Genomic DNA, 25,916 nt, shown 5'->3' with positions numbered 1-25,916 from the left:
ATAGGCCTCACCCAGACAGAAGCCACCCCCCATCCCACTTGGGCAGCCAGGGGCTCCAGCAGAATTTGAGGAGAGAGCAGAGGGCAGGTCACTGCTGGGCTGCTTGCTCTGCCACCTCCATCTCTTCTCTCCTCACTCAGACAATTCCTCCAGGCCTGAGATTTCTGTCTGGAAGTTAGCATGGGCCCTGAGGAGGCACCACCTTCCTCACAGAGCCCCTGACACAGAGGTACCCCAATGCAGGCTGGGGACAAAGGGACCCCCAAAGGTCAAACAAAGCAGTTCTTCCATGACATCACTCCCTTGAGGGTATCCTAAAGTCACCCCAGAACCTTCACTGATCTTAGCACTCACCAAAGGGATCTTTATAAACATAAATCAGAACATGTCCATTCCCTGGTTCAAATCCTCCAATAGCCTTCCATCTCACTCAAAATAATAGTGGAAACTCTATAAGATCTTCACTATATGGGCCTTACCCCCCTCCTGAGCCTCATCTCCTCCTACATTTCCTCTTATTCATCCCACTCCAGGCTGTTTCTCACATACACCAGGCCCACCCCTACCTCAAGGCCTTTGCACTGACCATCCCTTCCAACTGGATTTTCTTCCCTACATTTTTCCTTGTTCTTGTCATTCAAGGCCCAAGGGACTTCTTGGACCACTGGATCTAAAATAGTGCCCCTGTGTCTCCTGGTATTCCATCCACCTGTCTCCACAGCCCTGCTTTATTCTTTCTTACAGCATTTATCACTACCTGAAATGAGCTTATCTTTAATTACTTGGTAATTGTCTGTCTTGCCTACTAGATGTAAGCTCCAAGAAGACATGGCTGTATCCTCAGTGGCTAGCACAAGACCTGGCATAGTGGGTGCTCAAGAGAAATTGCTGAATGAATGAGTGACCTGGGGAGGAAGATATGCTCAGATAACTGAGGGAGCTGTTGGGTTGGTTCAAGCAAGGATCAGGAGAGCAGCCCACACAGCTACTTTTGCAGGAATTTAGGCAAGACAGATGGTCCTTTGGTTCCCAAGCCCCAAAAGGTATGCCAAGGGCTGAGAAAGGAGGAGGAGGAAGGTGGTCAGTAAAGGAGGCTTCTAGTCAGGGCCTTCCTAGATGGAGGGAAGGACCCTCTCTCTTCAAAGTTATAAGCTGGAGACCCCAGAGGAGAGAAAGCAGAAGGCAAAGGTCACCTACTGGGTCACTGGTTCTGCCACCTCCATCCCTCACCTCCTCACCCAGATAATTTCTCCAGACTGGAGACCCCCTGACTCAGGACACAACTCTGGGTGCCGGCGAGGAGGCCAAGGAAGGTGGCACCACAGTTCCCATTCTCTGGATGTCCTCATTCTGCAGGGGACAGGAAAGAGTGCCAGGAAATTCCCTGAGGTCAGGCCTCTCTACCAAGCTCTGACCCTGGGTTTCCTAAGCCGGGGGCTGTTTCTGCTTGGCCAACTGCGTCAAGCTCAGCGCTTTCCAAACCGAATGCCTCATCCTTCCTGCAACTTGCTCTGGCTTCTCTGTCTCCTCAATAACCTCATGTTCCTCCCGGGCAGTCCCACTGAGAGCCCAGAGTCACCTCTGACTGCTGTCACTCCCCCTGGCCCTCCAGACCTTCCCTGTGTGGTGACCCGAGACAAGTGGTCCCCTGACTGGTCCCTGTTCTCTCCATCTCATAAACTGCTGGAAAATCAGCCTTCTGAAGAAGCTTCATCTCCCTCAGCTCCGGACACCCCCAGCCCCTGGAGCAAACTCCACCAAGGGCTCCGCAGGTCAGGAAAGAGAAGAAGGATCCTGCCCGATTCATTCTCGTATCTTCTTTTGGGAAAACTGGGTTGTGATGGCAAGCACATGGACTCTGGAGTTGGGCAGACATCAGTTGTGTCACTTTCTCCATAATTCTGTGACCTTGGGGAAGTTACATCTCTGATTTCAATTTCCCCATCTCTAAACAATGCATATCTCACGGTTGCTTGGGGATTAAGTGGGAAACCATGTAATAAGTACTGTCATGGATTGAATTATGTCCCCCCAAAAATGTGTGTATCAATTTGGCTGGGCCATAATTCCCAGTATTATGTGGTTGTCCTCCATTTTGTGATTGTAATTTTATGTTAAAGAGGATTAGGGTGACGCTGTAACACCCTTACTAAGGTCACATCCCTGATCCAATGTAAAGGGAGTTTCTCTGGGGTGTGGCCTGCACCACCTTTTATCTTACAAGAGATAAAAGGAAGGGGAAGCAAGCAGAGAGTTAGGGGACCTTATACCACCAAGAAAGCAATGCCAAGAGCAGAGTGCATCCTTTGGATCCAGGGTCCCTGCGTGGAGAAGCTCCTAGTCTGAGGGAAGATTGATGAGAGAAAGCCTTCCCCTGGAGCTGACGCCCTGAATTTGGGCTTCTAGCCTACTAGACTGTGAGAAAATAAATATCTCTTTGTTAAAGCCATCCACTTATAGTATTTCTGTTATAGCAGCACCAGATGCCTAAGACAAATACCTAGCAAACTTCTAGAATATAGTTAATTCTTAATAAATGGGAGGCTCATCCCTTCCCTTTCAACCTTTACTCCCCTGCTCAAGACCCTGCTGTGGCTCCCTGTTTCCTACCATGTCTGGTCTGAGTTCCTCTGCCTGGCTCTCAAGTGTCTCCAGCCTCTGGCCTCAGCTTGTCAATCCAGTCTTCACTCTGAACACTCCCATAGTCTCTCTCCACTCCTGGGTCTCCAGTGAGCACACCATAGTCCTCTCTCTGCCATGCCCTTCTTGTCCCCTCTGCCTATCTACTTGTCCTGCAAGACCCCTTCTCCAGGAAGCCCTCTTTGAACCACTCCCGCCTTAACTGTTCTATCTCCTCCAAAACCCTGTTCCTCACGTAGCTCGGCATGATAGCTGTGCTGTTAGGAGTTGCTGCGTGTTCCATGTCTGCAGATGTCACCTGCCTATGCAGACTTAGAACTGTTTCCAGGTGAGCAGAAGAATCCTCCTGGAATTCCCCAATACCTGCTACAGTGTTAAACATATAGTACCAACCCCTCGCCCCCACCAAAAAAAAACAGTTGCCATCGGGTCAATTCTGACTCATGGTGACCCATAGGGTTTTCATGGCTGTGACCTTTTGGAAGCAGATCACTAGGTCTTTCTTCCAAGACACCACTGAGGGGGTTCAAACCACCAGCCTTTCAATTAGCAACTGAGTGCTTAGCCTTTTGCACCACCCAGGACTCCAAGCATAGAGTAAGTGTTCAGTAGATATCTGTCTTTTGATTTATTACAAAGCAATAAAGCCAATCAGTGTAAGGCAAACAGACATTGGGAGGGATTCTAGGAAGGGTGAATGAAGGTGCTGAGCCCTCTCTCCAGTGGCAGGAACTGGGCTTGGTGTTCTACATGTTATCTCATGTTTCTCACCACCCTGGGAGGTAGTATTAGCCCCATTTTACAGATGGGAAGACTAGGTTCAAAGAGATTCAATGACTTGCCCAGTGTCATGTGACTAGAAATTAGCAGAGGCGGGGGGTGGGGGGGATTGAGCAGGCTTGGTCTGGGGGAGGGCATTCCAGCAGGGGAGCAGCCTTTGTGAAAGCTCGGAGGGAGGAGACCAAGGTGAGGGTGTGGAGGCAGAGAGTGGGCAGATGGATTGGAGGGGTGGGGGTACACGGGGAAGGTGTCGGTTTGCCCATTTGAAGAAGAGGGAGAGGGGTCAACAACCATCTGTGACTGGCTGGAGAAAGATGCAGCAAGACCCTTTGGTGAACAGGTTACAGCTCCAGAATTTTCCTTATATGAAAAAAACCACTGTCACTCCCCAGCCCATACCTGCTAACATGCTCAACTTCCTCTCCCCAGGGCAGAGGGACAGAGAGGCAAAGGCTATGATATCCCCATCCCCTCCCTGCAGAGGCTGGGGTGCCAGAGATGCTAACAGTGATATTACCTGGTGACCTCAGGTTCCTCACCATCCCCCTTCCCCAAATCAGGCTCTTCGGTCACTTGTCCAGATGACTTGTCCAAAGCCCTTATATCACAAATCCTGCAGCTGTTACCCCAACTCTTGTCCCTGGTGTGGCCTCAGCAGGACCTTTCCCCTAGCCTTCATTGGGGTGCCAGCCTCGAATTCTCCTGTTTCCAGCACTTGGCACACAGACCCTCACAGGTCCCCAGCCCCCAACTGGCCAAGCCCTCCTTTCGGGCAGCCAGGCCCAGCTGGAATAACATGGCTTCCCTCCCTCCCTCCCACGAGCACTGGACTATTTACGGCTCATCAGGGCCTTCACACCCATGAGCTCACTGGAATCTTCCCCACCCGCCCTGGAAACCCAGCAGGGCAGACAGCATTAGCCCCATTTTGCAGATGGGGAAACTGAGGCCCAATGTCTTGCCCAGTGAGCTCCCAAAAGCCCCAGTACTGACTCTGAGTCTGACGCTCTTCTCAGTTCCTCCAAGAGAGGGGCCCAAATGCCCCTAAGTTCGAAGTGGGGGAGTTTTGGGCCAGGGCCAGGCAGGCAGAGGGGTAGGCCTGGTGAGTTAGCCAGTCCCAAGAGTGCCAAGGCAGCGGGCCAGGAGGGCGGGGGCAGAGGGAAGTCTTCATGGTCTCAGCCACTGGCTGGGGGAGAGCCTGGCAGGGGTATCTTCAAGGGGAATATGGGGACAGGAGTCCCTGCTGGATGGACAAGCTGGCTGGGAGCATGTTCGGGGTGTCTGGCTCCCCAGGCTGGGGCAGGGAGAAGGGAGTAACACCTTCTCAGAGCCTCAGAGCCCCCTCCTGGGCAACCGGATGTGGGTGGCTGTATGCTGGCTGCAGCTGGAGGGACACCAAGTAGACACTAGAGGGGACTTCCTACCCACAAACCCTCTGCTTAGGCAGAGTTCCTCTGCAATGTAAATGGGGTCCAGCCCATGCCCTCCTTCTCCCTTGTTATTCCACTCAAGGAGCGTTCCACCTCAGCCTTCCCACCTCTCCTTGCCTCCCGTATATCTTCCAAAAACCTTGTTCCATCCCTAGGTCCTCCCAGTTTTCTAGCCTTCAAGACATGCTCTCCTTCCCAGCCTGCACCAAAATCCCAGCCACCACCTTCCAGAAGCCTTCTCTGATTCTTCCTCAGACTCTGAGCATGATTCTTCTCCCAGCCCAGGAAACTATTCCCAGTTTGAATTCTCCTTGTTCTTTGTCTCAGAGCCTCTAAATGGGGGGAATTCTGACTCCCTCATAAGATGCAGGGGGCAGGGGTCCCTGGGGATAAGGACTGTGTGTCTCCCATCAAACTGGGGGCTCCCAGATGGTTGTGAAAGCCTCCTTCCTCTTGCTCCGCCTCCTTCAGCCTGGGCAAGCTCTGCCCATAGGGGGCGCCCAAACAGTGTTGTCAAAGGAAGGTATCTCTGTTACTGCCTGAGCTAGAGAAGTATGAATTACCTGCAGCGAGATGAACCCAACAGAGGCAGAGGCGTCAAAGGCACTTCCAAAGCTCCAGCTAACTTTTCAACTGGCCTGTGGCTAAAGGAAGCGGAGGACTCTCAGAAAAGGAGAGAATCCTCTCTCATTTGGGGTAGGAGGCTGGGGGCTGGAAAATGACCTCTAAGGAGGGTGCAGACCACATGGACCCGGATAGCTTCCTTGGCCCTGCTCCGAAGGTCCCCAAGCTCGTAGGCAGAGGCCCCAACCAAGCAACCCCTATTTCCTTCCCCAACTCTCGGAAAGAGTGGTGAGTCAGTTGTGGCCATGAACTCATCCTAGGCAGTAAAAATAGGAAAACAAACAGGCCTCTCCTCCAGGCAGCGGGGAGAAGGTAAGGGTGAAGGGGAAATGGATTTTTCCCTCACTGGGCAGAAAGGATCCCCATCTTTTGAAGTCCTCAAGAGTGAGGCAGCCTTCCTTATGGCACCTAGAACCTCAGCCACATCAAAGCCACCAAAGGAAGGTGGTTTGAGGGGGATGCTGTCTCACACAACCACAGTCACAGTCACACATAGTGACACAACTGAGTCACTCAGAGGGACACACAGTGACACACAGTTGAGAGCGTGACACCCAGCTACACACACAAAGTGCAAAGCCAGTAACCCACCAGGCAGCGCGTAGAGACACACAGAAGAAAACACAGCCAGATTGTCCCAAGCACACTCAGATAATATCAGAGTCCCACAGGGTCACATACAGATGTCTCCACCCAGACTGCACACAAATCACACAGAGGGACACAGCTATAGACAGTCACATACATGTACCCAATATCTAGCCTCACACAGAACCAGTCTCTGGGAGTCACACACAACATTACACGGGTAACACACATTTCTGCACACATAGTCACACAAACACATAGCCATACAGTCACATGCAGCTCGCAACAACACAGCTCTCACACAATGCAGAGCCACACCCAAGAGTCACACATGTAAAGTCTCAGTTACGTACCCATCGCATATACAGTTACACATGTCACATGTTCCAGTCACAAATGCCCCAGTCACACAAGTATACACAATCATGCAGACCCACTGGGTTCATGGAACCTCTGGGGCTGCGACCTGGTGGGAATTGACCTCTGGGGTGGGGATGGAGACAGTGCCTGATTCACGGGTACCTGCTCAACCCCCTCCTTCCTCCTGACTGCACCTACATGACCACCCCCCCCCCCATTCTGAAAGGCCACTGTTTGGCATTCTCCAGGCTTAGCCAAGTCTTCACACCTCTTGCCACTGAGGGAGGAGCCTGTAGCCTTGGAGATGATTGAGTCCAATCAACATTAAGCATCATTCTTTTATTCAACAGGCCATTATTCAGCTATGTGCCAGCGACTTTGCTATGTGCTGGTGAATAGAGAGGTTATTCTAAATCAGACCAATATTTTTCACCAGTGTACTGGCTATTTCTAAATATGTGCCTGTGTGACCTTCTGCAGATCTGGCCTCCAGCACCTGCTTGCTCCTGTGCCCTGGCCTTGGGGGACTCCTGTCATGACTCTTCAATTCATTTTTCTCAGGGGCCATTTCCAGGAGGGTGAATGATTCTCATGTAATTGACACAACCTCTGAAGGAAGCATGGGGCATAGACTCAGGGAAGACTTCCATGAGAAACTGGCCTTCCCTTCTCTGGGGGAGTGAGCCGTGAGAGGCAGCTGGGTTAGAAAACAGCCTGTACTGGGGTCCAGAGAGCAGGGCTTCTGGCCAGTTCCAACAGGTCATCTTGGACAAGCCCCTTCCCTCTCAGGCTTACCTGCTTCATGTGTAACTCAAGGTTACTGGGCCAGATCAGATTCTCACCTGGGATACTTATCATTATACAGATTTCCAGGCCCACCCCAGACCTTCTTGATCCTAGAATTTGAGACTCACTGGCTCTGGAGACCTCTGAAGTCCCTTCTAGCTCTAAGAAGGACAACAAGACTTTGAGGAGCAGCTGGAGAACACGGGCTGGTCCTGAGGCCACTGACAGCTCCTCCCAGCCTGGGGCACCTGGCACGCAGGAGTCACTGCCCCTTCCAGAAGGTGACACATCATCTTGCTGGTTTAGAGGCTTGGGCTGGTTAAGGGCTTGTGGTTAGAGCAGGTTATGGGCAACTCAGAACTCTTGGGCTGTGTTCTTGGCTAAGGTTAGGCTTCCAGGCTGGACCAGGCTGCCTGAGGACTCCTGATACGTTTTCCGGGGCTAATGTTGCCCAAGCTGTCCAGAAACCAGGAGAGTCCCTGATCCCAACCCCAGGCTTGGGGTAGGGGGCTTGTCTAGGGGGAAGTGGGCAGGGCAATGGTAGGAAAAGTCCATGTATGAGTCTCAAGAATCTTGGGACTTGAATGAGGTTCTGTTCATTTTAAGCCAGTTTCCCATGTTGAGTCAATCTGCTTCCTGGTTTCTGCTTAGCTCCTTTCCTGATGCTTACTGAGTAGCATCATATGATGTCAGAGTTGGAGGGACATTAGTGGGCACATGATACAGCCCCTCAACCACATACATCATCAAAAGAGCTGCATTATTAGCTTTCCAGGTAGTCACATACAGTGCCTCATTTATGTGATACTCTCAACAATTCTGTGTGGTTGTTGTGGGGTGCCATCGAGTCAATTTCGACTCATAGCAACCCCATGTGACAGCGTAGAGCTGCCCCATAAGGTTTTCTTGACTGTAGTCTTTACAGAAGCAGTCTTTCTCCTGCTGAGTGGCTGGGTGGGTTTGAACCTCCGGTACTTTGGTTATCGGCCAAGAGCTTAACTGTGGCACTACCCAAACCAAAAAAAAAACCTATTGCCATTGAGTTGATTCCGACTCATAGGGATCCTATAGGACACAGCAGAGCTGCCCCCATAGAGTTCCCAAGGCTGTAAATCTTCACAAAAGTAGACTGCCACCTCTTTCTCCCATAGAGCAGCTGGTGGGTTCAAACCACTGACCTTTCGGTTAGCAGCTGAGCACTTAACCACTGCACCACCAGGGTTCCATGTCTCACCACCAGGGCTTCTTATTCTATATGGTAGGTATTATTAACTCCATTTCACAGATGAGAGAAATGAGGCTCAGTAATTTTAAGCCGCCTGCCCACGATCTCTTAGTTTAGTAAACAGCAGAACCGGAATTCAAACCTACTCCATCTGCTCCAGAGTACAGGCTTTCAACCTCATCTTACAGCATCCCCGAGCCTCTGCTTGAATACCTCCAGTGATGGGGAGCTCACTGACTTTCAAACACTTACTGAGGACAGATCGTGTACACACATGTTGGGGGAAGCAAAGCTCATTAAGAGGTGAAACTACTCCCCAGATGTCTTATTCCAACAGAAGAAACAAGATGTGGAATAATCACCCCGTACAATGTAGGAGTCAGTGCTTAAGAAAGAAGTGGAGAATGTGCTGTTTTTGGGAAACTCTATTAAAATTTTCTTCCTTATAATGAACCCAAATCTCCATTCCTGTGGCTTCCATTTGATTCTCTGCATTCTGGCCTCAAGTCACACAGAATTAGTCTGAAGCCCTCAGGCTCTTGCAGACAATTCTTTTATCCCCACTGCCTACTTCCCATAGGGCCAGTTGCCTTGTTTCTCTTAGAGACTCCTGTGATTGTACTACCCCCCTGCAGAGATAGCGGGTTTCCCTCCGGCTACTCCTTCCATCACAGGGCCCGGAGACTCCCTTCTCCTTTACCCGTTCCAGAGACAGCTGGGCTGCTCTGGAAAATCCAGCGAACCCCAGAGTCAGGAGGCTGGGGTTCCAATCCCAGCTCTGCCACTTACTGGTTGTGCAATGTTGGGCAAGGCGCTAAGCTGCTTTGAGCATCCATCGGTTTCCTCATCTGTGAAATGGGGACAGGAATACTTGCCCCACCTACCTGAAAGGGTAGATGAGGATTAGCTGGGATCCTGAGCATGAAAGTATTCCATACGCTACTGAGGGACAGACCCTTCAAAGCATCCCTGTACATGGGAGGAGCTGAAGGTGGCTTCGGGATTAGCTGGAGAATAAAGGCTGTCCTGAGCACCTTGGTATGCAGGGCACTGTGACAGGTGCTGTGAGGGTGAGGAGCTGAAGAAGGCAGAGTCTCTGCCGTGCAGGAGTTCTCCATCCTGGGAGTGACACCTCCAGCCCTCACCAAATCTTCTGAGAACTAAAACTCTTTAATTAAGTTGGGTCCAGTACCCTCCAGGTAGATTAAATGATGGGGACAGGAATATCCCTTGTGGGTGAGCCAAGGGGACCACCAGAAAGAGGAAGGGGAGCTAACATATGTAAAACACCTACTATGTGCTGATCACTTAGAGTAATTCACTGAATCTTCACAATCCTGTGAAGCTGGGTTTATTATTATGTCAATTTTATAGATGAGGAAACTGAGGCAAGGTGAAGTTTTACTTGCCTAAGTCAGTAAGGGATGACTGTATATAATATACATAGTGTTCACTTTTCTTTAATTTTTTTCAGGTTTAATACGCATAAATTACCAAATTCATCTTTGGGTGGGACCTTGGAGGGCTCTAGGCCAATCTGTCGTGGGACCCTACACAGATCCTGTACCTAGTAGGTGCTTAAAAATATAATATTGAATTGCAATGAGTCTTGAAGGAGCCAGAAGTGGGGTGCATGGCCTTGGTTTAGGAGCCTCAGCTCACTTACTCACTGAAATTCTTCAGGGTGAGGAGGATTAAAGGCTTCTATCCAGTGATGTCTGGATACCTAAGGGTTAGCAGTTCTCTAAAATAAGCCCCAGACTCCAGAATTAGCTTCCCCTCTCTGCAGCCTTGCATCAAATCCTAGAGATGTGCTAAGAGCACTGAGTCAGAAGGCCTAGTTTGGAAATCCAGCTCTGTACACACTAGCCATGTTTTCCCTGGCAAGGCACCTCAGTGTCTTCATCTGGAAAATGGAGCTAATAAACTACCTCCTTCGCAAGTTACTAGGAGGCCCCAATGATGTTACAGATGTGAAAATGCTTTAGGGAATGCCATGTACGTTGTATTCTTATAAATGTCATATTACCCAGGCATTCTTTACCCTGATTTAGAAGGCTTTTGGTTCCCATCCCCAGCCTCAGGTACTTGGGCCTCTGATCTTCTGGAACTGAGCTTCAGGGTGATTCCAGGAGCAAGTTCTCCAGGTCAGAGGAAACTCAGCTGGGGAGGTGGCATTCCAAGTGGCACGTCAGAGGGCGAGCCAGGGCTGGGGTGGCTTCCCCCTCCTTGGATGTGGGGGAGGGCCTGCCTCCCTGGCTGTGACTCAGGGCCCAGGCTGGGTTACTCTCATTTGCATACATCTGCATATATGCAAGTTTCACTGGCAAGGCCCAGGAAATACACCTACGCAGGGGAGGGAAGGAAACAGAATAGCTGGTGGCTGCTGGAGCAGCCAAACTCAGAATTTTGGTCCCTGATCCATCTGCCCATCAGATGCCTGAATTTCTGAACCAAACACATGGCTTCTTCCTGGGGCTCCTCTGGTTGCCTAGGCCAGGAACTTCAGAGTCATTCTTGCGTCTACCCTCTTCTGGTACAGTTATTGGGCCCAGTAGAATCCGTCTCTGAGCCACCCTTCTTACCCTTCCCTTCCTTTCCGTTGCCTCTGCCACCACCCTGCTGGGCCCTCCCTCCTCACTTCACGCTTGACCTATTATAACAGCCTCCTAACTGGGCTCTCTGCCACTCTGCCACCCAACTCTTCCCTCCCCCCACCCGGACCCCAGCCTACTGTGGTATCCAAGATGTCCCTGAGAAGCCTCTCAGCTCCCATCCTGGTCCTCCCCACTGCCCATGGGCCCGATTTTAAACTCTTGCTTGGTGTTGGAGGCCCTCTGCATGGGGAACCTCCTGATTCTCAGTCTCAGCTGTTTCCCCACTTCCTTACCTTCCAGCCAAGTGGGTGTAAGATCCTGCATGCACCTTTTTTGTGCCTCAGTCTCCTCATCTGTAAAATGAGGATAATAATAGACTCCCTTACAGGGTTCTGTGAAAATTTAAATGAGGAAATGTATGTAAAGCACTTAGAAGCATATCTAGCTTTTAGTTTATGTCTAGCAAATGAACCCATTATAAATATTAGCCATTATTAATATTTTACTTCTCCTACTGCCACCCTACAAAGGGCATCCCTCTGCTGGGTCCGCTCTCCCTCCTCAGCCCTTCCTCTGCCCTGAGTGCCAAGGACCAGCGCACAGCCCCCACCCCATTCAATCTGTGCAAACCCTTCCCTCTTCTCTGCCCATTTCCCCACCCTGCTCCCCACGTCTTCTAGCCTTTTCCAGGCAGCCGTTGGTGAACTTCCAGTGTGTGATCCTTTTCCAACAGGAATTAACGAGGGTGATTGATGATGGCGGCTGGGTGTGGAGCAGAAGGAGGTGCGCGAGGCCCGCTCCCTCCTTAAATAGCAGGTTCCCCCTCCGGCTTCGTTAACCCTCAGTGGAGGAGGGTTTGGGAGAAAGAGAAAGTGGGGAAGGAGTTGCCTCTTACCCTACTCCTCTCTACTCTCCCCCCCACCCCAGGCCTGGGGGCCCGGGGCCCGACACGTGGGTGTGCAGAGGGAAAGGCTGCGGGGGGGGGGGTGTTTGTTTTTTAAATTGTGATTATTTTTCTCACTTTAAGGGGAAGGAGTTGAGGGTTCGTCTGCGGCGCCACAGCCGCCATCCCGCTCGCGTCCCCAAAGCAACATTCCCCGCATTCTCCTAGACCCAGACTCAATCTAGCAGGGTAAGGCTGTCCCCTTCTCTAGGGTTCCGCAGCCCAGATCAGGACGCAGGGTCCGGACCAATCCTTAAGAAAGAAAAAAAGTTCAGACCTTCAAAAGGTCTCGTCGGAGAGGCAGAAAGTGAAACCAATGCACCCGTATCGACCCTTCGCACAACTGAGGGGGTTCAGAGTGATGGGAGTGAGTCGCGTGTGTGCGCGCGCTCATGCGGGTGTGTATGTGTTGTGTGTGTGTGATGAGATTGTGTATGTGCTTCGGGTGTTGTGGGGGTGCATGTGGAGTGTGTGCTGTGGCTACTGGGTTGTGGAAGTGTGTGGGCAGTATGCGTGTTTGTGGTGTGCGTGTGTGGTGCGTGTGACCGTGCACACACCCGCTTCTTTGTGGCCCACTAGACCAACCGTCCAACTCCCCCCACATCCCATCTCCGGCTTCCACCCAGGCCCGGCGATGCTGACGTCGGCGGAACACCCTAGTTTCCATGCCGGGTGCTGGGAGGATCTGAGAACCCGGCCGAGCTACATTGATGCCGCAGCGCTGCGAATTCGTTGCAGCCGGGTTGGCTGCGGGGCCTGCGGCCAGCTTGCAGCGTTCACCCCGGGGCTTCTGGAGCGCCCTCCGGCTGTCTGTCCGCGCGGCTGCGGGTGCGGGCTCCTCCGTCAGGCCTGCGGGGCTTGGGGTTGGAACACCTGGCCGAAAATGCCGGCGCCCCCGCCGCGGAGCCCAGAGCCCACGCGCCTCCCAGCCCAGAACATATCCCACTCTGGCACTCTGACAAGTTCAGCGCTGCGTGGTTTCTTTGCTGCGCAAAGCGCCTCCAACGCACCTACAAAACCACCCCATTTTTTATTAACTTTGTTTTTCTGGGGGGAACATGGTCCAAGAGTTGTTTACTTGAGACTTCATATATGTGTGTATTTTGTCGCTATGAGTCGGAATCGACTCGATGGCAGTGGGTTTGGTTTTTTTTTTTTTTTTTTTGGTTGGTCAATCCCAAATGGAAGATTTATTTGGAAATAAAGCGAAGAAGACGCCGGGAGAGCGTCGCTGGGGGCGGAGCCGGAGAACATCTGAGGAGAACGCGAAGGCAGAGCGACTCGGCGATCCAGGTCGCACTGACCCGACGGCCTCTCCCTCTCCAACCTTCGCCCCTCCCCCAGAGCTTCGCCCGGGTTATTTGGGAAGTAAGGCGGGAACTCCAATCCCGGAGAAATCTCTCTGCTTGGAGGTGAGGGCAAACCGACAGCATGGCTGGGCACGTGGTGACCTCAGTAATCAGCCCGCCGACCCACGTGCGCCAGGGCTCATTAAAATGCTCGATCAGAAAGAGACGGAATAAATCACAACCTCATGAAAGAGTCACATCCGAGTAGGGCTTGCAGGTCTCTGCGCTTGGTGGGGCTGCCCCTTCCTGGGCCTCGCTGAATGTGAGGGCTCAGTCCACTGCGCACTGGGTGGAGCCGAGGGAGGCTGGGGCAACGATTCGATTCCTTCCAACCCTCGACCTGCAGTCGTCAAACCGAATTATTCACAAAGTTTCCCCAAACTGCGTTACTAACAAAGCCCCCGCCAAATCAAACCTAGTACTTATCGAGAACGGACAAAATTAAACTAAAATTTCGTTTGGGGACTGTGGGTGGGATGGAGGAGAAGGAGCGCGGATAAGCGCGGATGGCCGCCGAGGGCCGAGGGCAAGGATCGCAGGGAAATCTCTATTCCACTGGGCAGATCCACACAGCATTGCGTGCAGAGTGCGTGGGGTTGCAGACCCCTGCGCCGAGTTCTAGCCACAGACTCCGACCCTTTTTCCTCGGAGCTTGTATCCGGCGCGGGAGGCAGCGGGCTCTGCCAGCACCGTAAGCAGCGCAGCCGCTGCGCGCAGAGCTCTGCGCGCCCACCACGTGTTTGGGGTGCCGGTTATGAACTTTTGGGAGGGGACACTGGTTAAGATGGAATCCTAGGCTTCAGGGAAGGTCAGGACTCGGGGTGACCTCGAGCAAGGCATGTATCTCCCTACCGCGGGTGCCTATTCTGCGCAAGGAGTCGTTACCGGATAGGGTGGGAGGGCGTTTGCGGGGTGACCTGTGAAAAGCCTGCAAACACAAGTCCATCAAGTCCAATCCCAAGACCCCCGCTGCGATGCGTCCCCGTCCTGGACCCTGCGGTCGACCCCCAAGGCGTCGCCGCTCGGTGCTCGGGTTCTCCAAAGCGGGCCCATTTCGCGCAGTGTGAACCTGACGACGTGAGTGGGGAAGAGCCGGAGGGCCGTTTCTAGCTTTTGTGACGAATCAGAGGCTGTAGTGACGGAGAAGTTCGTTTCTGTTTTGGTTTCTCCTTCCTTTCTTCGCCTTCTTCTTGGTTTTATTATGTTTTTGGATTTGGGTTTTTGTAATTCATCCTAAAGCAAAGGGCAAAGGCTTGGCGGTCTTGAGTCCAGCTCTCTCGTTTTACAGAAGGATAAACTGAATCTCAGAGACGGGAAATGACTGACCCAGCATATCACAGAACCGATGAGAACCCAAACCTCAGGCCTCTCAGGCCGCCCCTCTCCTGATCAGACCTACGTGGTCAGCTCTTCCTAGTCCCCACGCGCCGTTTCTGTCACCTTTCCCATCTTGGCTTGGAAGTCCCCCAGGCCCAGATGTCCAGATGCGGCTCATGTCCCAGGGGACCCCTTCTAGGGAAGTCTGCATCTGAGGAGACCCCGAAATCTCTCACCAGTCTGTGCCCTAGCCCCCACTCTGGCATGTGGGAAGAGGGCAGATCAGATCATCTGTGCGGGGCTGAGGAGCCTGAGGAGGGAGTGGATGATGGACGGAAAGGTTTCCTTACTTGTAAAATGGGAATAATAGTACTTACTTCACAGGTGTGTGTGTGTGTGTGTGTGTGTGTGTGTGTGTGCGCGCGCGTGCACAGATGTACAAGGCTTAGATGTAGTGAGTGCTTCATAAATTCTAAAGAGTGGCCTGCTTTGGAGGCTGCCCAAGCACAACTGCTGCAGAGACCCTGCCAGAAAACCCACTCCTGCCCCTTTCTGCCAGCTCCAGCACAGAAATGTCTCTGGAACCAGCCCTGAGAGGACCTTTCAATTCCAGCTCAAAAGCACCTCCTTTCTGAAGCCTCCCCTGACAGTCAACTCCACCCCCCAAAGGCATTCTCTTCCTTTGATGCACCCTGAGACACATCCTTGGAACCCACCGGGGCACTGTATGCCACGTGGCTGCCTCCCTCCAGAGGAGGATGATGGTGGAAAGGAGGGTTGGAAGGATACATCCTCCTAGGTTCACAGCTCCAACTCTAAGGAGATGGCAGCACTGCTGGTGTTGAAGGGCGGGCGAAAGTGGTCCCATGTAAAAATAACATTTTTCAACTAAGTAAATGCTTCATACCCTGTTGGATGAGAGGAGAAGGTTCTCCAGCTGCCCAGATGAGGGGGCTCCCCTACATAGCCCCTTCCCTCAGAGGTCTGAGGCGTCAGGGAGGAAAGCTCAGAGTCAGGTGCCAGAGGAATGTTTTAGAAAATCTCGAATCTGTCCATTTCATTGGGAGGGGGGAGGGGGGAGTTCAGTTTGAAGTGGACTTGCTCTTCTTGAAGGTCGAGTGCCATTTGGCACTCAACTCCACACCTCCTCCCAGACATCTGACTGGGGTTTGAAACACCCCTGCACACCTGTCTATCTTCCTGTCTTTCCAAGGAGGCCTGGGCCCTGCCACTCCCTTTGCTTTCTCTTACTCTTCCAGGCTTCCCTCTTTCCCTGAATGCTGTCCTCTCCCTCACCCCCAATTCTGAAGACTGCCACCTTCACTCTGAGCCCCAATACTGAGTGCATGTGTGTATACATACACGAATCTTCATGTCCCGGTTGTGTACACACGTGGGAGGTGTGCGGGTATGCTGTGAGGACAGGAGGGTTTGGGGATGTAGCTGTGTCCTATCATGAAGCAGTTTAGATGTGTGTGGGCAGGCATCTCTCATAGGGTAGGTACACGTGTATATATGCTTGGATGTTCTGTATTTCGACTGTATACACCAGCGATTTGGCTGGTATTCTCATGGGTCTGTGTAAGAGACAAGTAATAGTGCTTTTATGCAAAGATACTGCTATTCATCTCTATGTATATAGATGTGGATACATTAAAACCTATATAGTGTGTTTGCAGATCCATAAATGAGCCTTTCTGTCCATTGAGGGACGCTAATGTGAACACCGGTGTGTTGGTATCTGCGAATGTATATGTTGTAGTTGAGTGGAGTCTCTAGGTAGTTGTCTACATGTCAGAATAGATGTTTGCATACGTGAACACATGTTCATTAAGGCCGTGGATACTAGTGTTAAGAGTCGGGTCTTGCACATAGCCTGGAAAATGCTGCCACGGAGACCGGCCTGCTGTACTTCCTGCGGGTTCCGAGGAGCCATCAAACCGGACTCGCTCCCCGCCGCCGGGTCTTGTCCTCATTTGGGCAAGGCTTCAGTCTCACGCGACGCCAGAAAAGGCGGGGCGCCGCATGGGCAAAAGCCCAGACGGCGGATCCATCCTGAGGCCTGCGGGGGCCAGCAGAAGCTTGTTATCGCAACCAACCCGGGGCCCCTGCCGGAAACGGAAGCTGGAGCGGGGGGCGGCGAGGCGCAGTTGCGGCGGTCGCGGCGTGCCTGGCGCAGGGCGCCCCACCAGGGCGTGAGGGCGGCGCGCGTGCGGGGCAGCCTAGGCGCCGGCGACACCTCCCCCGGCCCGGCGTCTGTTTACCAACAAATACCGGCGCTCGGCAGCGACGCATTCCGACGCGCTGAATAAGCTGCAGGCACTGACGGTTCGGTCTCCACTCGCCAGCCAGTTGGTGGCGGCGGGACCAGAGCCGCCCTGCAGACCTCTGTGAGCTGGAGATCGCGAATGCAGGTTCCCTGCGCCCGAGAGCCGCAGTGTCTCCGCCGCTGCGCTGCTCCACTCGCCCAACTTCCCAGACCCGCCAACTCCCTCGCGTGTCTGCTATTGGGACCGAGGTTCCCCGGCGGCACCAAGCACCCTGCAACTCCGGCACCTCTCTCGGAAAAGACACCGAGATAAACGGGCCTGGGGCGTGTGCACCGCCCGCTCCCCTCTCCCAGTTCTGAAATTCCCCGCCGCGGGCTCCCCGGGGAGTGGGGCGGGCTGAGCTCCAGGCCTCCGTGAGGTCACCGAGTGCGGGAGCCAATCCCGGGCGTCTAAGTAGGCGGGGGCCCTCGTCGGTTCCCGAGAACCGAACCCTAGAGAAAGAGGATGGGGCCCCCATGGGTTTAGGGGGGAGGGGAAAAGCCATGGAGGCACCTCCGGAACCCCTTTTCCAGGAGCGCGGTCTCCGCTGGAGACCGCGCACAGAGACACTTTCCCGGGGATCTTAAGTGTGGGGGCGGTCGACGGGGGGCTCACCGGGACCCGACGCCCGAGGCGCGGAAAACAGAGTTGGCGGAGGGAGCGGACAACTTGCCAGGCCATGGCCTAGGCCTTACGGGCCGGGCTCCGGCCGCAATGACCTCTTTGCCCTGCCCCCTCCTCGGCCAGGACGCCTCCAAAGCCATCTTCCCGGACCTCGCCCCCGCCCGGTCGGTAGTGGCTGCCTACCCGCTTGGCCTGCCCTCAGCAACCGCAGCCGCCTCCGATTTGTCCTACTCTGGGCGGTATGGCCACCTCCTGCCCTACCCTTACACCCGCCCAGCGACCCCCGGAGACTCCTACCTGCCCTCTCAGCAAGCCGCAGCGCCCTCTCAGCCCCTCCGCGGCCCCGCCGGGCACTCGCAAGAGCCGGAGGCAGGTAAGTGCTGCCGTGACGCTCCTTTCCACCTCCGGGAGCTGGCTCCTGTGAGTCCCTAAACTTCGCCCTCGCCTGGTCGGGCGCAGCTAGCGGGATTCCAGCCTTACTCGGATTCCAAGGGATCTGGGGGTGGGGGGAGGGCAAAAGGATGGGGCGGGAGACGTGGGGGGAGGGGCGGGGGCGAATTGATCTAGGTCTCCTTTCAAGACCGACCCGGTTTCGATTTGCAGTTGTGTGAAGCCAGGCGGGAGGGCTCCCTACCCCACCCCCTGGAGCAGCAGGGTTGTGTGTACCTACGTGTAACGGAAAACTGAAACAATCCAGATGTGGGGGGGGGGGTCTAGACCCTTCCCCAGGTTTTTCCCCTTCGTGCACACCCTCCCTTCCCTATGTCGCCCTCTCGGCGTTCCTCTCGTCTCAGAAAGCAATGCTCAAACCAAACCCTGATAAATAGAAATCAGGCCCCGGTTGGAGGGCACTAGACCAGTGGGCTTATTCGGAGCTCCTTCTTCTCCCTTCCCGGCCCCCTCTCTCTCTCCACCGAACTTGTCAGACCAATGCTGGAAGCTGGCCTGGCGGAATCAAGGGGTAGGATCCTCTCAGCCATTGTTCTAAGAAGGTAGCCACAGCCCAGGGCCAGCAGCCCCCCACTGGAGACCTTGGCTACCTCTGCCTTCCAGCCAAAGGAGCAAGCCATCTGCGTCATCTCCACCCCTTGACTTTGGGATAGGTTAGGCCCCAGTTGCCATTATCTGGAACAACTTTGAGCTCCGGAGAAAGTGCTCAGCGGGGGGCCTCAGTGAAGCCTCGCACAGCTCAGCAGACAAATAGCGTAGGCATGGGCATTACACACGGAAACTATGCATACACCAATCTGCACTGCCTCCCGCTTAGACTCTAGGTCCCCTGCACTCCCTGCCACAATTGTCATTGCTGCAATAGACTCTTCTAAGGATGCACATCCACCCGGTGACTCTGCTGGAGTCAGCCCAGGGTAGATATGTCCCCCTCCCTTCCCCTGTTGCCCCTACACATGGTGCACCAGCCTCTGGCCCGGGCTCATAAACCATTAGAGCCAGAGGTGACCCTAGAGATTTGGGCACTCCACCTTCTTGATGTACAGATGGACAAACCAGCACACAGCCTCTTTTCCAGGCTCTTGACCTTTGCAAATTGACTTTCACTGTATGGGGCCAGTAAAGAGGATTTTAGGGAACTTTCTCAGAGCCCCAAAAAGTTAACTGTCTTCTGTGGCAGAAATGGAACTGCCTCTCCCAGACTTCTGGGTCTGTCCTTGGGTGAGGGGTAGTTCGGGGGGAGAGAGGAGGTTACAGATCTAGCTTCTAAAATGAATCCCTTGGACTCTTACTTTAAATATATGCTAGTACAGTATATTTGGGTGTGTGTGTGAGGAATAAGATACCTTGTCTTTAAGAGAACTGTTGGAAATGGGACTGGTGTTTGCATTACTGTCTTCCACATGCCTTGCCTTCCCTTTGCTTGGTGTAAGGACCAGCCAGTGGAGAATTCCTTTTCTTATGGACTTTCCCGGATGCAGCGAAAAAAACCACACACGCACACACAAACGCTCTTAGAACAGATTATGGCATTTTACTACTGAAACTGGTGGGTTTGACCTACTTCAGAGTGAGCTATTGGAGTGTGACAGGGGTCCTCCTTTTATCCTCACCCTACATCCACCCCTCCTCAGGGAGAGGTTTGGCTCCAAGTGAGCTGCGGGCTAACATCCCATTGAGTCGGCGGTGCTGCTGGCGCCTTGAGGGAGGCCCTTGGGCTACATTGTCGCTACCTGGGCGAGCCAGTCGTGACTTGCAGCAACTGATGTGGGGAAAGGCTGCTGTCAGGGAAGGAACTTGAGGGGCGGTCTGCTCGGAGAGTCGAGGCGCGGAGGGCTCTGAGAGTTTAGCAGCTGGATCTGCCTGCCGCGGGTCTCGGTGTCACCGCCGCAATTGCTCAGTCCACACAGCCAGAGAGGTGCGGGTGGTCGCTCGGCTTCCAGCCCTGGGCTGCGAGCAGTGGGGTCGAGCTGGAGAGGCCGGACAGGCGCGGGCGGAGCGGAAACCAAAGGTTTTTCCGGGAATTGGCAGGGGTGGTGGATCTGAGAAGCCTGCAGCGCCCCGAGGCCACGGGTAAGGGATGCGGGGGAGGTGAGAACAATGGTGACCGCGGCTGGCCAAGGGAGACGAACCTAACGAGTGTGGGGTGAGCCCTACTGGAGGCAAGGGGTGAGGGGAGACGCGGACGGACAAACGCCGCGGCCGGCTGGGTACTGGAGCCCAGCGCTCTCAGCGGCTGGGTACGGTTGGGCAAACAGCGTGGAAGACAGCGAAGGTCGTCCGAAGTCCGGAAGCATTTCGGTCTCTGCATTCACCCCACCCCTCCCGTCCACATGGGAGGGCCTCCGGTTTCCCCGTAGAGTGGCGCAGGTTGGGGCGGCCGGGCTCTGTAGAGGGAAAACTACATACATAGACACACACCCTCACACACAAAGGCATTCCCCGGCCCAGATTCCTTGAGAGGCTGGGCCTGGTTTGCCGGAGGTGACCAGTTCTCCGGCAGTGGCACCGCAGCGCAGTCCTGGAGCGGCCGAGCCGGCGCTGCCAGGAGCTGTACGCTCTCCGAACCCCATCACCTTTCCTGTCACCTTCCCCGCCACCTCTCCATGAGTGCAGCGATGGAGGTGGGGGGGACTTCTAAGCCCCCCTCCCAAAAGCCATCCTTCCAGAGCCAGCTGGCCGTGGGGGAGGGGAGATGGTCACTTTTCCTGCAGGGTGTGCCTTGGGAGAGGGGCTGCCCGTTACAGAAGTCAAGACGACGGCAAACCCCGGGGACTTCTACACTCCGATGCTGGGGGGAAGGCCTTCATCCTGGCGTTCAACGTCCCTCTGCTGGTCCCCTCCTACCCTCGCCTCTTCCCGCAGCCCCGAGGCTGCCAAGCTGACACTCTCTCCGGCCTCTGAGCATTACTGTTGAGTTCCCTCCGCCTGGAATATCCTTCCCCGTCATCTCTAGGCCTCAGCTCGGCCCTCGACGGAGCCCTTCCGCCCTGCCCCACCCCAAGCTTGGGCGACCGCACCGCCCGAAGCCTGACGCCGGTACCCTCGTTCTGGCCCTTGGCGCTTTCTTCCTCTGGTCACAGGACCCACAAGAGTGGGAGCCCCCTGAGGGCAAGTAATAAGTCTTGCATCACCTGGTGCACGGTGAACGTGGAGGTTGCACTGACCGTGAAGCCTAATACAGAGAAGGGCAGAGAGAGGGGCCCGGGGCTGAGGTGCGACCTCCGCGTCTGCGCTTTTTGCTAATCGGAGACGGACATGCAAATGAGCCTATCACCCTACCCTATCACCCCCTTCCCTACTCCCACACACGCCATCTTGCGCTGCCTCCCAGACTTGGAGAAGCCGCATCTGTCCCCGGTGTCCTCGGAGCGGCGCCCGCAGGTCCCAGTCAAGAAGCTGCGCAAGCCGAGGACCGTCTACTCCAGCCTGCAGCTGCAGCACCTGAACCAGCGTTTCCAGCACACGCAGTACCTGGCGCTGCCCGAGAGGGCTCAGCTGGCCGCCCAGCTCGGCCTCACGCAGACCCAGGTGGGGCCAGTCCCATCCTTCCTGAGCTCTAACATCACCCATGTGTTCTCGGGTGCTCACCCCCCAGCTGTGATGGCTGATGAGTCCCCTGACCTTGTTGTCAGGGGTCTCCAGTGGGATGTTTAGAGCTGGTCCTCAGTGTTGGTGGGTGTGTGTTAAAAGCTAGACTCAGGTAGAGGAGGGCATACCAAGAGGTAGAACTGGGTACTGGCTGGGAGCTGAGAACTCAGGGAACTTTCATTCTCTTCCCTTTTCTCCCCACAGGTAAAGATCTGGTTTCAGAACAAGCGCTCCAAATACAAGAAACTCCTGAAGCAGAACTCTGGGGGGCAGGAAGGGGACTTTTCTGGGGGGCCCTCCTCCCTGTCTCCTTGCTCCCCACCCCTTCCATCCCTGTGGGCTCTACCCAAGGCAGGGGCACTGCCCACTGGTGGCTATGGCAACAGCTTTGGAGCCTGGTATCAGCATCACTCCCCAGATGTCCTGGCTACGCCTCAGATGATGTGACTCTGGGAAGGGCGGATCAGTCCCCAGCCCTCCTACCAAGCCCTTCTGGGCTGGAAGGGAACCAGCTCCAGATGGATTTTCTGGGGAGGACAAGGAGCTAAAGGAGAAAAAGTGATGCTGTGTAGTCCTGTCCCACTTACCCCCTAACCTAAACAGCTAAATCAAAGACTTCAGCCTTAACCACTGCCTTCCACCACCACCAAGAACTGGACAACCTCCCTCCAACTGGACAAAGGCTCTGGAGAGAGAGAGTCATTGGCAGGAGTTTAGACTCCCCCCGGGACCACTAGCCTTACCACTACCCAAAAGGACTGCAGCCCGCCATAGCCTAGAATCAAAACCAGCAAGAAACCTGCAGTATTTTTTCTCTTTATATGCTTTGGGTGAGCTGGGTGGGGGTTGAGCAAGGTCAACCCATTTGTGAGCCAAAGCTGAAATGAGCATCTGGAATCTTCAAAACCGACCAGTGTGAGCTCCCATCCACCGGTTTTTCCTAGGGGTTCGTCCATTACCCCTATAACTGGCACGCCCTATTCACCATCCTGTGAGGTAAAGAGGAAAAGCCCTGGCAATCTGCTCCTATGAAGATTACAGCGTAGGAAACCCTATGGGGCAGTTCTGCTCTGTCGTATAGGGTCGCTATGTGTCAGAATGGACTTGATAGCACACAGCAACAACATTTAACAAACCCACATACACAGATACTCGGGAACCCAGTAGGGTAACACTGGAAGAAGTGGAGACAAACAAGCTCTCTGGATTAGTGCAGGTATAGATACCACCAGATAGTTGGGGGTAGGCCTGGCAATTCGGCTCCTCATAACTGTCTGGGGCCAAAGGAACAAACTGCTCATATTTATAAAGGTTCCTGGGGCCTGAGGGCTTTGGTTTGCTGCCCTCCAGCCAGCCTGACTAGTATCCTCCAAACTCTCACAATCTTCCACGCCATGAACTTCCAAAGATTAAAGTTTGTACAAAAACTTAGGCCCTGGCTGTGAAGTGTATTTGTTTCCTGACTTCTCAGGAGTAGGGGCTAGTTATTCATCTCTCCCTTCGCTCTTCCTCTTTGTATCTGTCTTTTGCAGGAGAAGCACTGAACTAGGAGTCAAGGGAAGTGAATTCGAGTTTGCCTCTACCACTAATTAGCTGTGTGGTTCTAGCTCTGGAATGTTCTAGTAACTTCCATAGTTTCGTATGCTCCAGTGTTAAACTGGAGAATGCTCCTACTGGGAATGGCCAAGGTTTGAATATCCTTACCAGCAGATTCTCTGCTGGCCCAGTTCAGGAGGGAGCCAGGCGTCTCATAGCCCCATATGCCCCACCTTCAGCCCAGGGAGAACCCCTGCTCACCCTTGGAGAGGACATGTCCACTGAGCCGGGCAAATCTTATCCTGGGGGCAGTGTGCTACTTGGGGGTAGAATGGCTAGGTCCCACCAGGGGAAAGAGGGAGAAAGAGGAAAAACCCAAAAGGAACTGGAATTTTCCTCCTCTATCCAACAAACATGTTGTATGCTCTGTGTTGGATCCTGGGGATACCAAGGTGACCTAGGCAGACTCTGCCCTTGGGAGCTCATGGGTTAATGTGACGCCAAAGGACCATATGCTTGTATGGTAAGTGCCAGGTTAAGAGGAAGCACAGGGGACGGTAGGGGCATAGTCAGGGAGCTCCAGTTCAGCTTGGGCTGATGGGTGGGAGCAGCTGGACCCGGGGATAGATTCACGACCACTGCACGCTACCACACACACATAGTGCCCCGGGGATTAGGAAAACTGGAGTGGAGGGGGATGATAACATAGCCTGAGCCTAATTCCAGGCAAAAGCTCCCAAGCGGAGCTTCCCTCTTACTGCCTGAATCTGTTCCCAGGCACTGTAAACTCGGGCCTGCCCCAGTCTGCAAAGCCCACTCAAGCACTTGGAGCAACCCTGGCTGGTCAAAGAGGAGCCCAAATGGGGTCGTATGTAGGACAGAAGGGCTAAAGTTCAGGGGAAGCCCCCATCTGCAGAAACAGCAATAAGTCTCTCCTTGGCCCCAGTTCTGGTCAACCCCACTTCCCAAAACACACGTGGACTATTCTCTTGGGGATAGCAAATGGCAGGTGGTGGCTCAAAGCCAAGACCCAGGAGGAGGGAGGACTGGCTGGTGGAGGCCAAGAGAAGCATCTTCTCATCCTCCCTGCCAGCACCTGCCCCTGCCTCTAGCTCCTCCTCTGGGCCTGCTCTGGGGCCGTGGGCCTCCGGGTAGTTGTTCCCTCCTACTGCAGGTTGCACACTCCTCTTTCTACAGAACCAGCGAGATAAGATCTACCGCCCCATCTCGGAAAACCTCCAAAGGCGAGATTAATTGGACAGCCCAACACGAGTCACATCGTTAAAACAACAGCCCTGGTTGTAAAGTTAAGTAGCAGAAGGAGTGTAATTACTCTCCCAGCCAGAGGCCAGCTGAGCTGACAGCACACACCCCCCACCCCCATCCACCCTTTCCCAGGGAAACAAGAATCCCTTTCCACTTAGGGGCTGGTCCAGGATCCCTGAGTTCCTGGGTGGAGAGGGGACTGGAACCCCAGTGGAGGAAGTGTCCCATTCTCCCTTAAGCAATCTGGGCTGTAGAAGGGGAACCCTGCGGTGTCGAATCATGAGGACACCCCTCTGGGGAGGTTGGCTTGGATACGGAAGGAACAGGGACTTTGACCTCCAAAGAGTCGACTCTGCCACTTGTTAGCTCTGTGATTTGGGGCAAGTTACCTAACCTCTCTCTGAGCCTCATCCCTGCCCTCCTCAACGTGGGAATACTAATAGGAACTGCTTCACAATGTGGTTGTGATGATAAAATGAGACAGTGCTTGTAACATGCTTGACACAGTGCCTGGAACACAGAAGGCACTTAATAAATGGCATTTATAGGTGCTGTTATGATTATCAGGGAGGGTAGGGGTCACGGCGAGCGTGAATTCATTCTGCCATTCATTCATCTCTTGCCTCTGGCAGACTTGCCTCCTGAGGGTGGGAGGGGGAATTGGGGTGGAGATTGGAGAGCTCCAACTCATTGCTGGTCACCTCCATTTGAGAGCAGGACACAGACAAGCTCTTATATGCAAAACAGCCGGGAGCACCAGGCATCTGAAATCAGATGGGACTGGAAGACGGGGACAGAGAGCCCAGGGCACATTCTACCACCTGCTATGGTCCTGGCCACAAAGAACCCGACTTGGAGCTTCCCCTCCCCTCTGAGTTACTCCTCTTCCTTCTCCCCGTACGCTATTTTAAAACATGCCCCCATTTTCTCCCCGAACAAAATGAGATTCAATTAATTCAATTAAAGCAATTTGGGGAGTAGCTCCTGAAGGTTCTCAATGTGAGATAATTACAAGTAATTTGCTGCTGTGAAGAGGAAAAAGGGCACAAGGGGTCTAGGGGGCAGGAGGGAGCCCCCTCCTCACCAAACACACGCAGCTCTAGAGGGATTCCATATTGCAATCTTAACTGCCCTCCCATTGGCCAAATTACTTGCAGGTGGGAAGAGGGAGAATGTGGTGGTGGGAGGGGGGTGGGAAGACACCAAGTGACAGGCTGCCCCTCCCCCATCCCCAAATCCGCAGCGCGCCGTGTGAGGTGGGGGTGGGGAGCTGGTTCATCCCCAGCAAAATGTCTGCATAGCCATAGCCACTGATTACTCAGCTCTAAACCTCATTCGAGTTTGGATGCCTGAACTTGCCTCTGGGATTGTATCCAGAGTCAATGGAATGTTTATCCGGGTAGCTGAAACCTGTGTAGACGGGGCCGTGGAGATCAAGGACTTCCCCCAAATTTATAAAGGATGTGGGCAGAGAGGAAAGACCAGAGAAGGTGCACACTGA

At 53.9% G+C, this 25,916-nt stretch overlaps 1 protein-coding gene across 1 annotated transcript; it reads left to right on the top strand.

Moving 5' to 3' along the window:
• The first annotated feature begins 1,544 nt into the window (after positions 1–1,544).
• On the top strand, positions 1,545–22,103 carry DLX4 (distal-less homeobox 4). The gene is made up of 5 exons (XM_004377950.1): positions 1,545–1,555; positions 3,904–3,909; positions 17,392–17,945; positions 21,357–21,553; positions 21,818–22,103. The coding sequence occupies exons 3-5, from the start codon at positions 17,663–17,665 to the stop codon at positions 22,058–22,060; spliced, it is 723 nt and encodes a 240-aa protein (XP_004378007.1). The 5' UTR covers positions 1,545–1,555; positions 3,904–3,909; positions 17,392–17,662; the 3' UTR covers positions 22,061–22,103.
• Positions 22,104–25,916: the final 3,813 nt, after the last annotated feature.

This window comes from Trichechus manatus, unplaced genomic scaffold, assembly GCF_000243295.1.
Source record: "Trichechus manatus latirostris isolate Lorelei unplaced genomic scaffold, TriManLat1.0 scaffold00054, whole genome shotgun sequence".
In the NCBI taxonomy this organism is placed as follows: Eukaryota; Metazoa; Chordata; class Mammalia; order Sirenia; family Trichechidae; genus Trichechus; species Trichechus manatus.
Note: the sequence above shows the minus strand (reverse complement) of the source record. Positions and strands in the feature narration are given on the sequence as shown.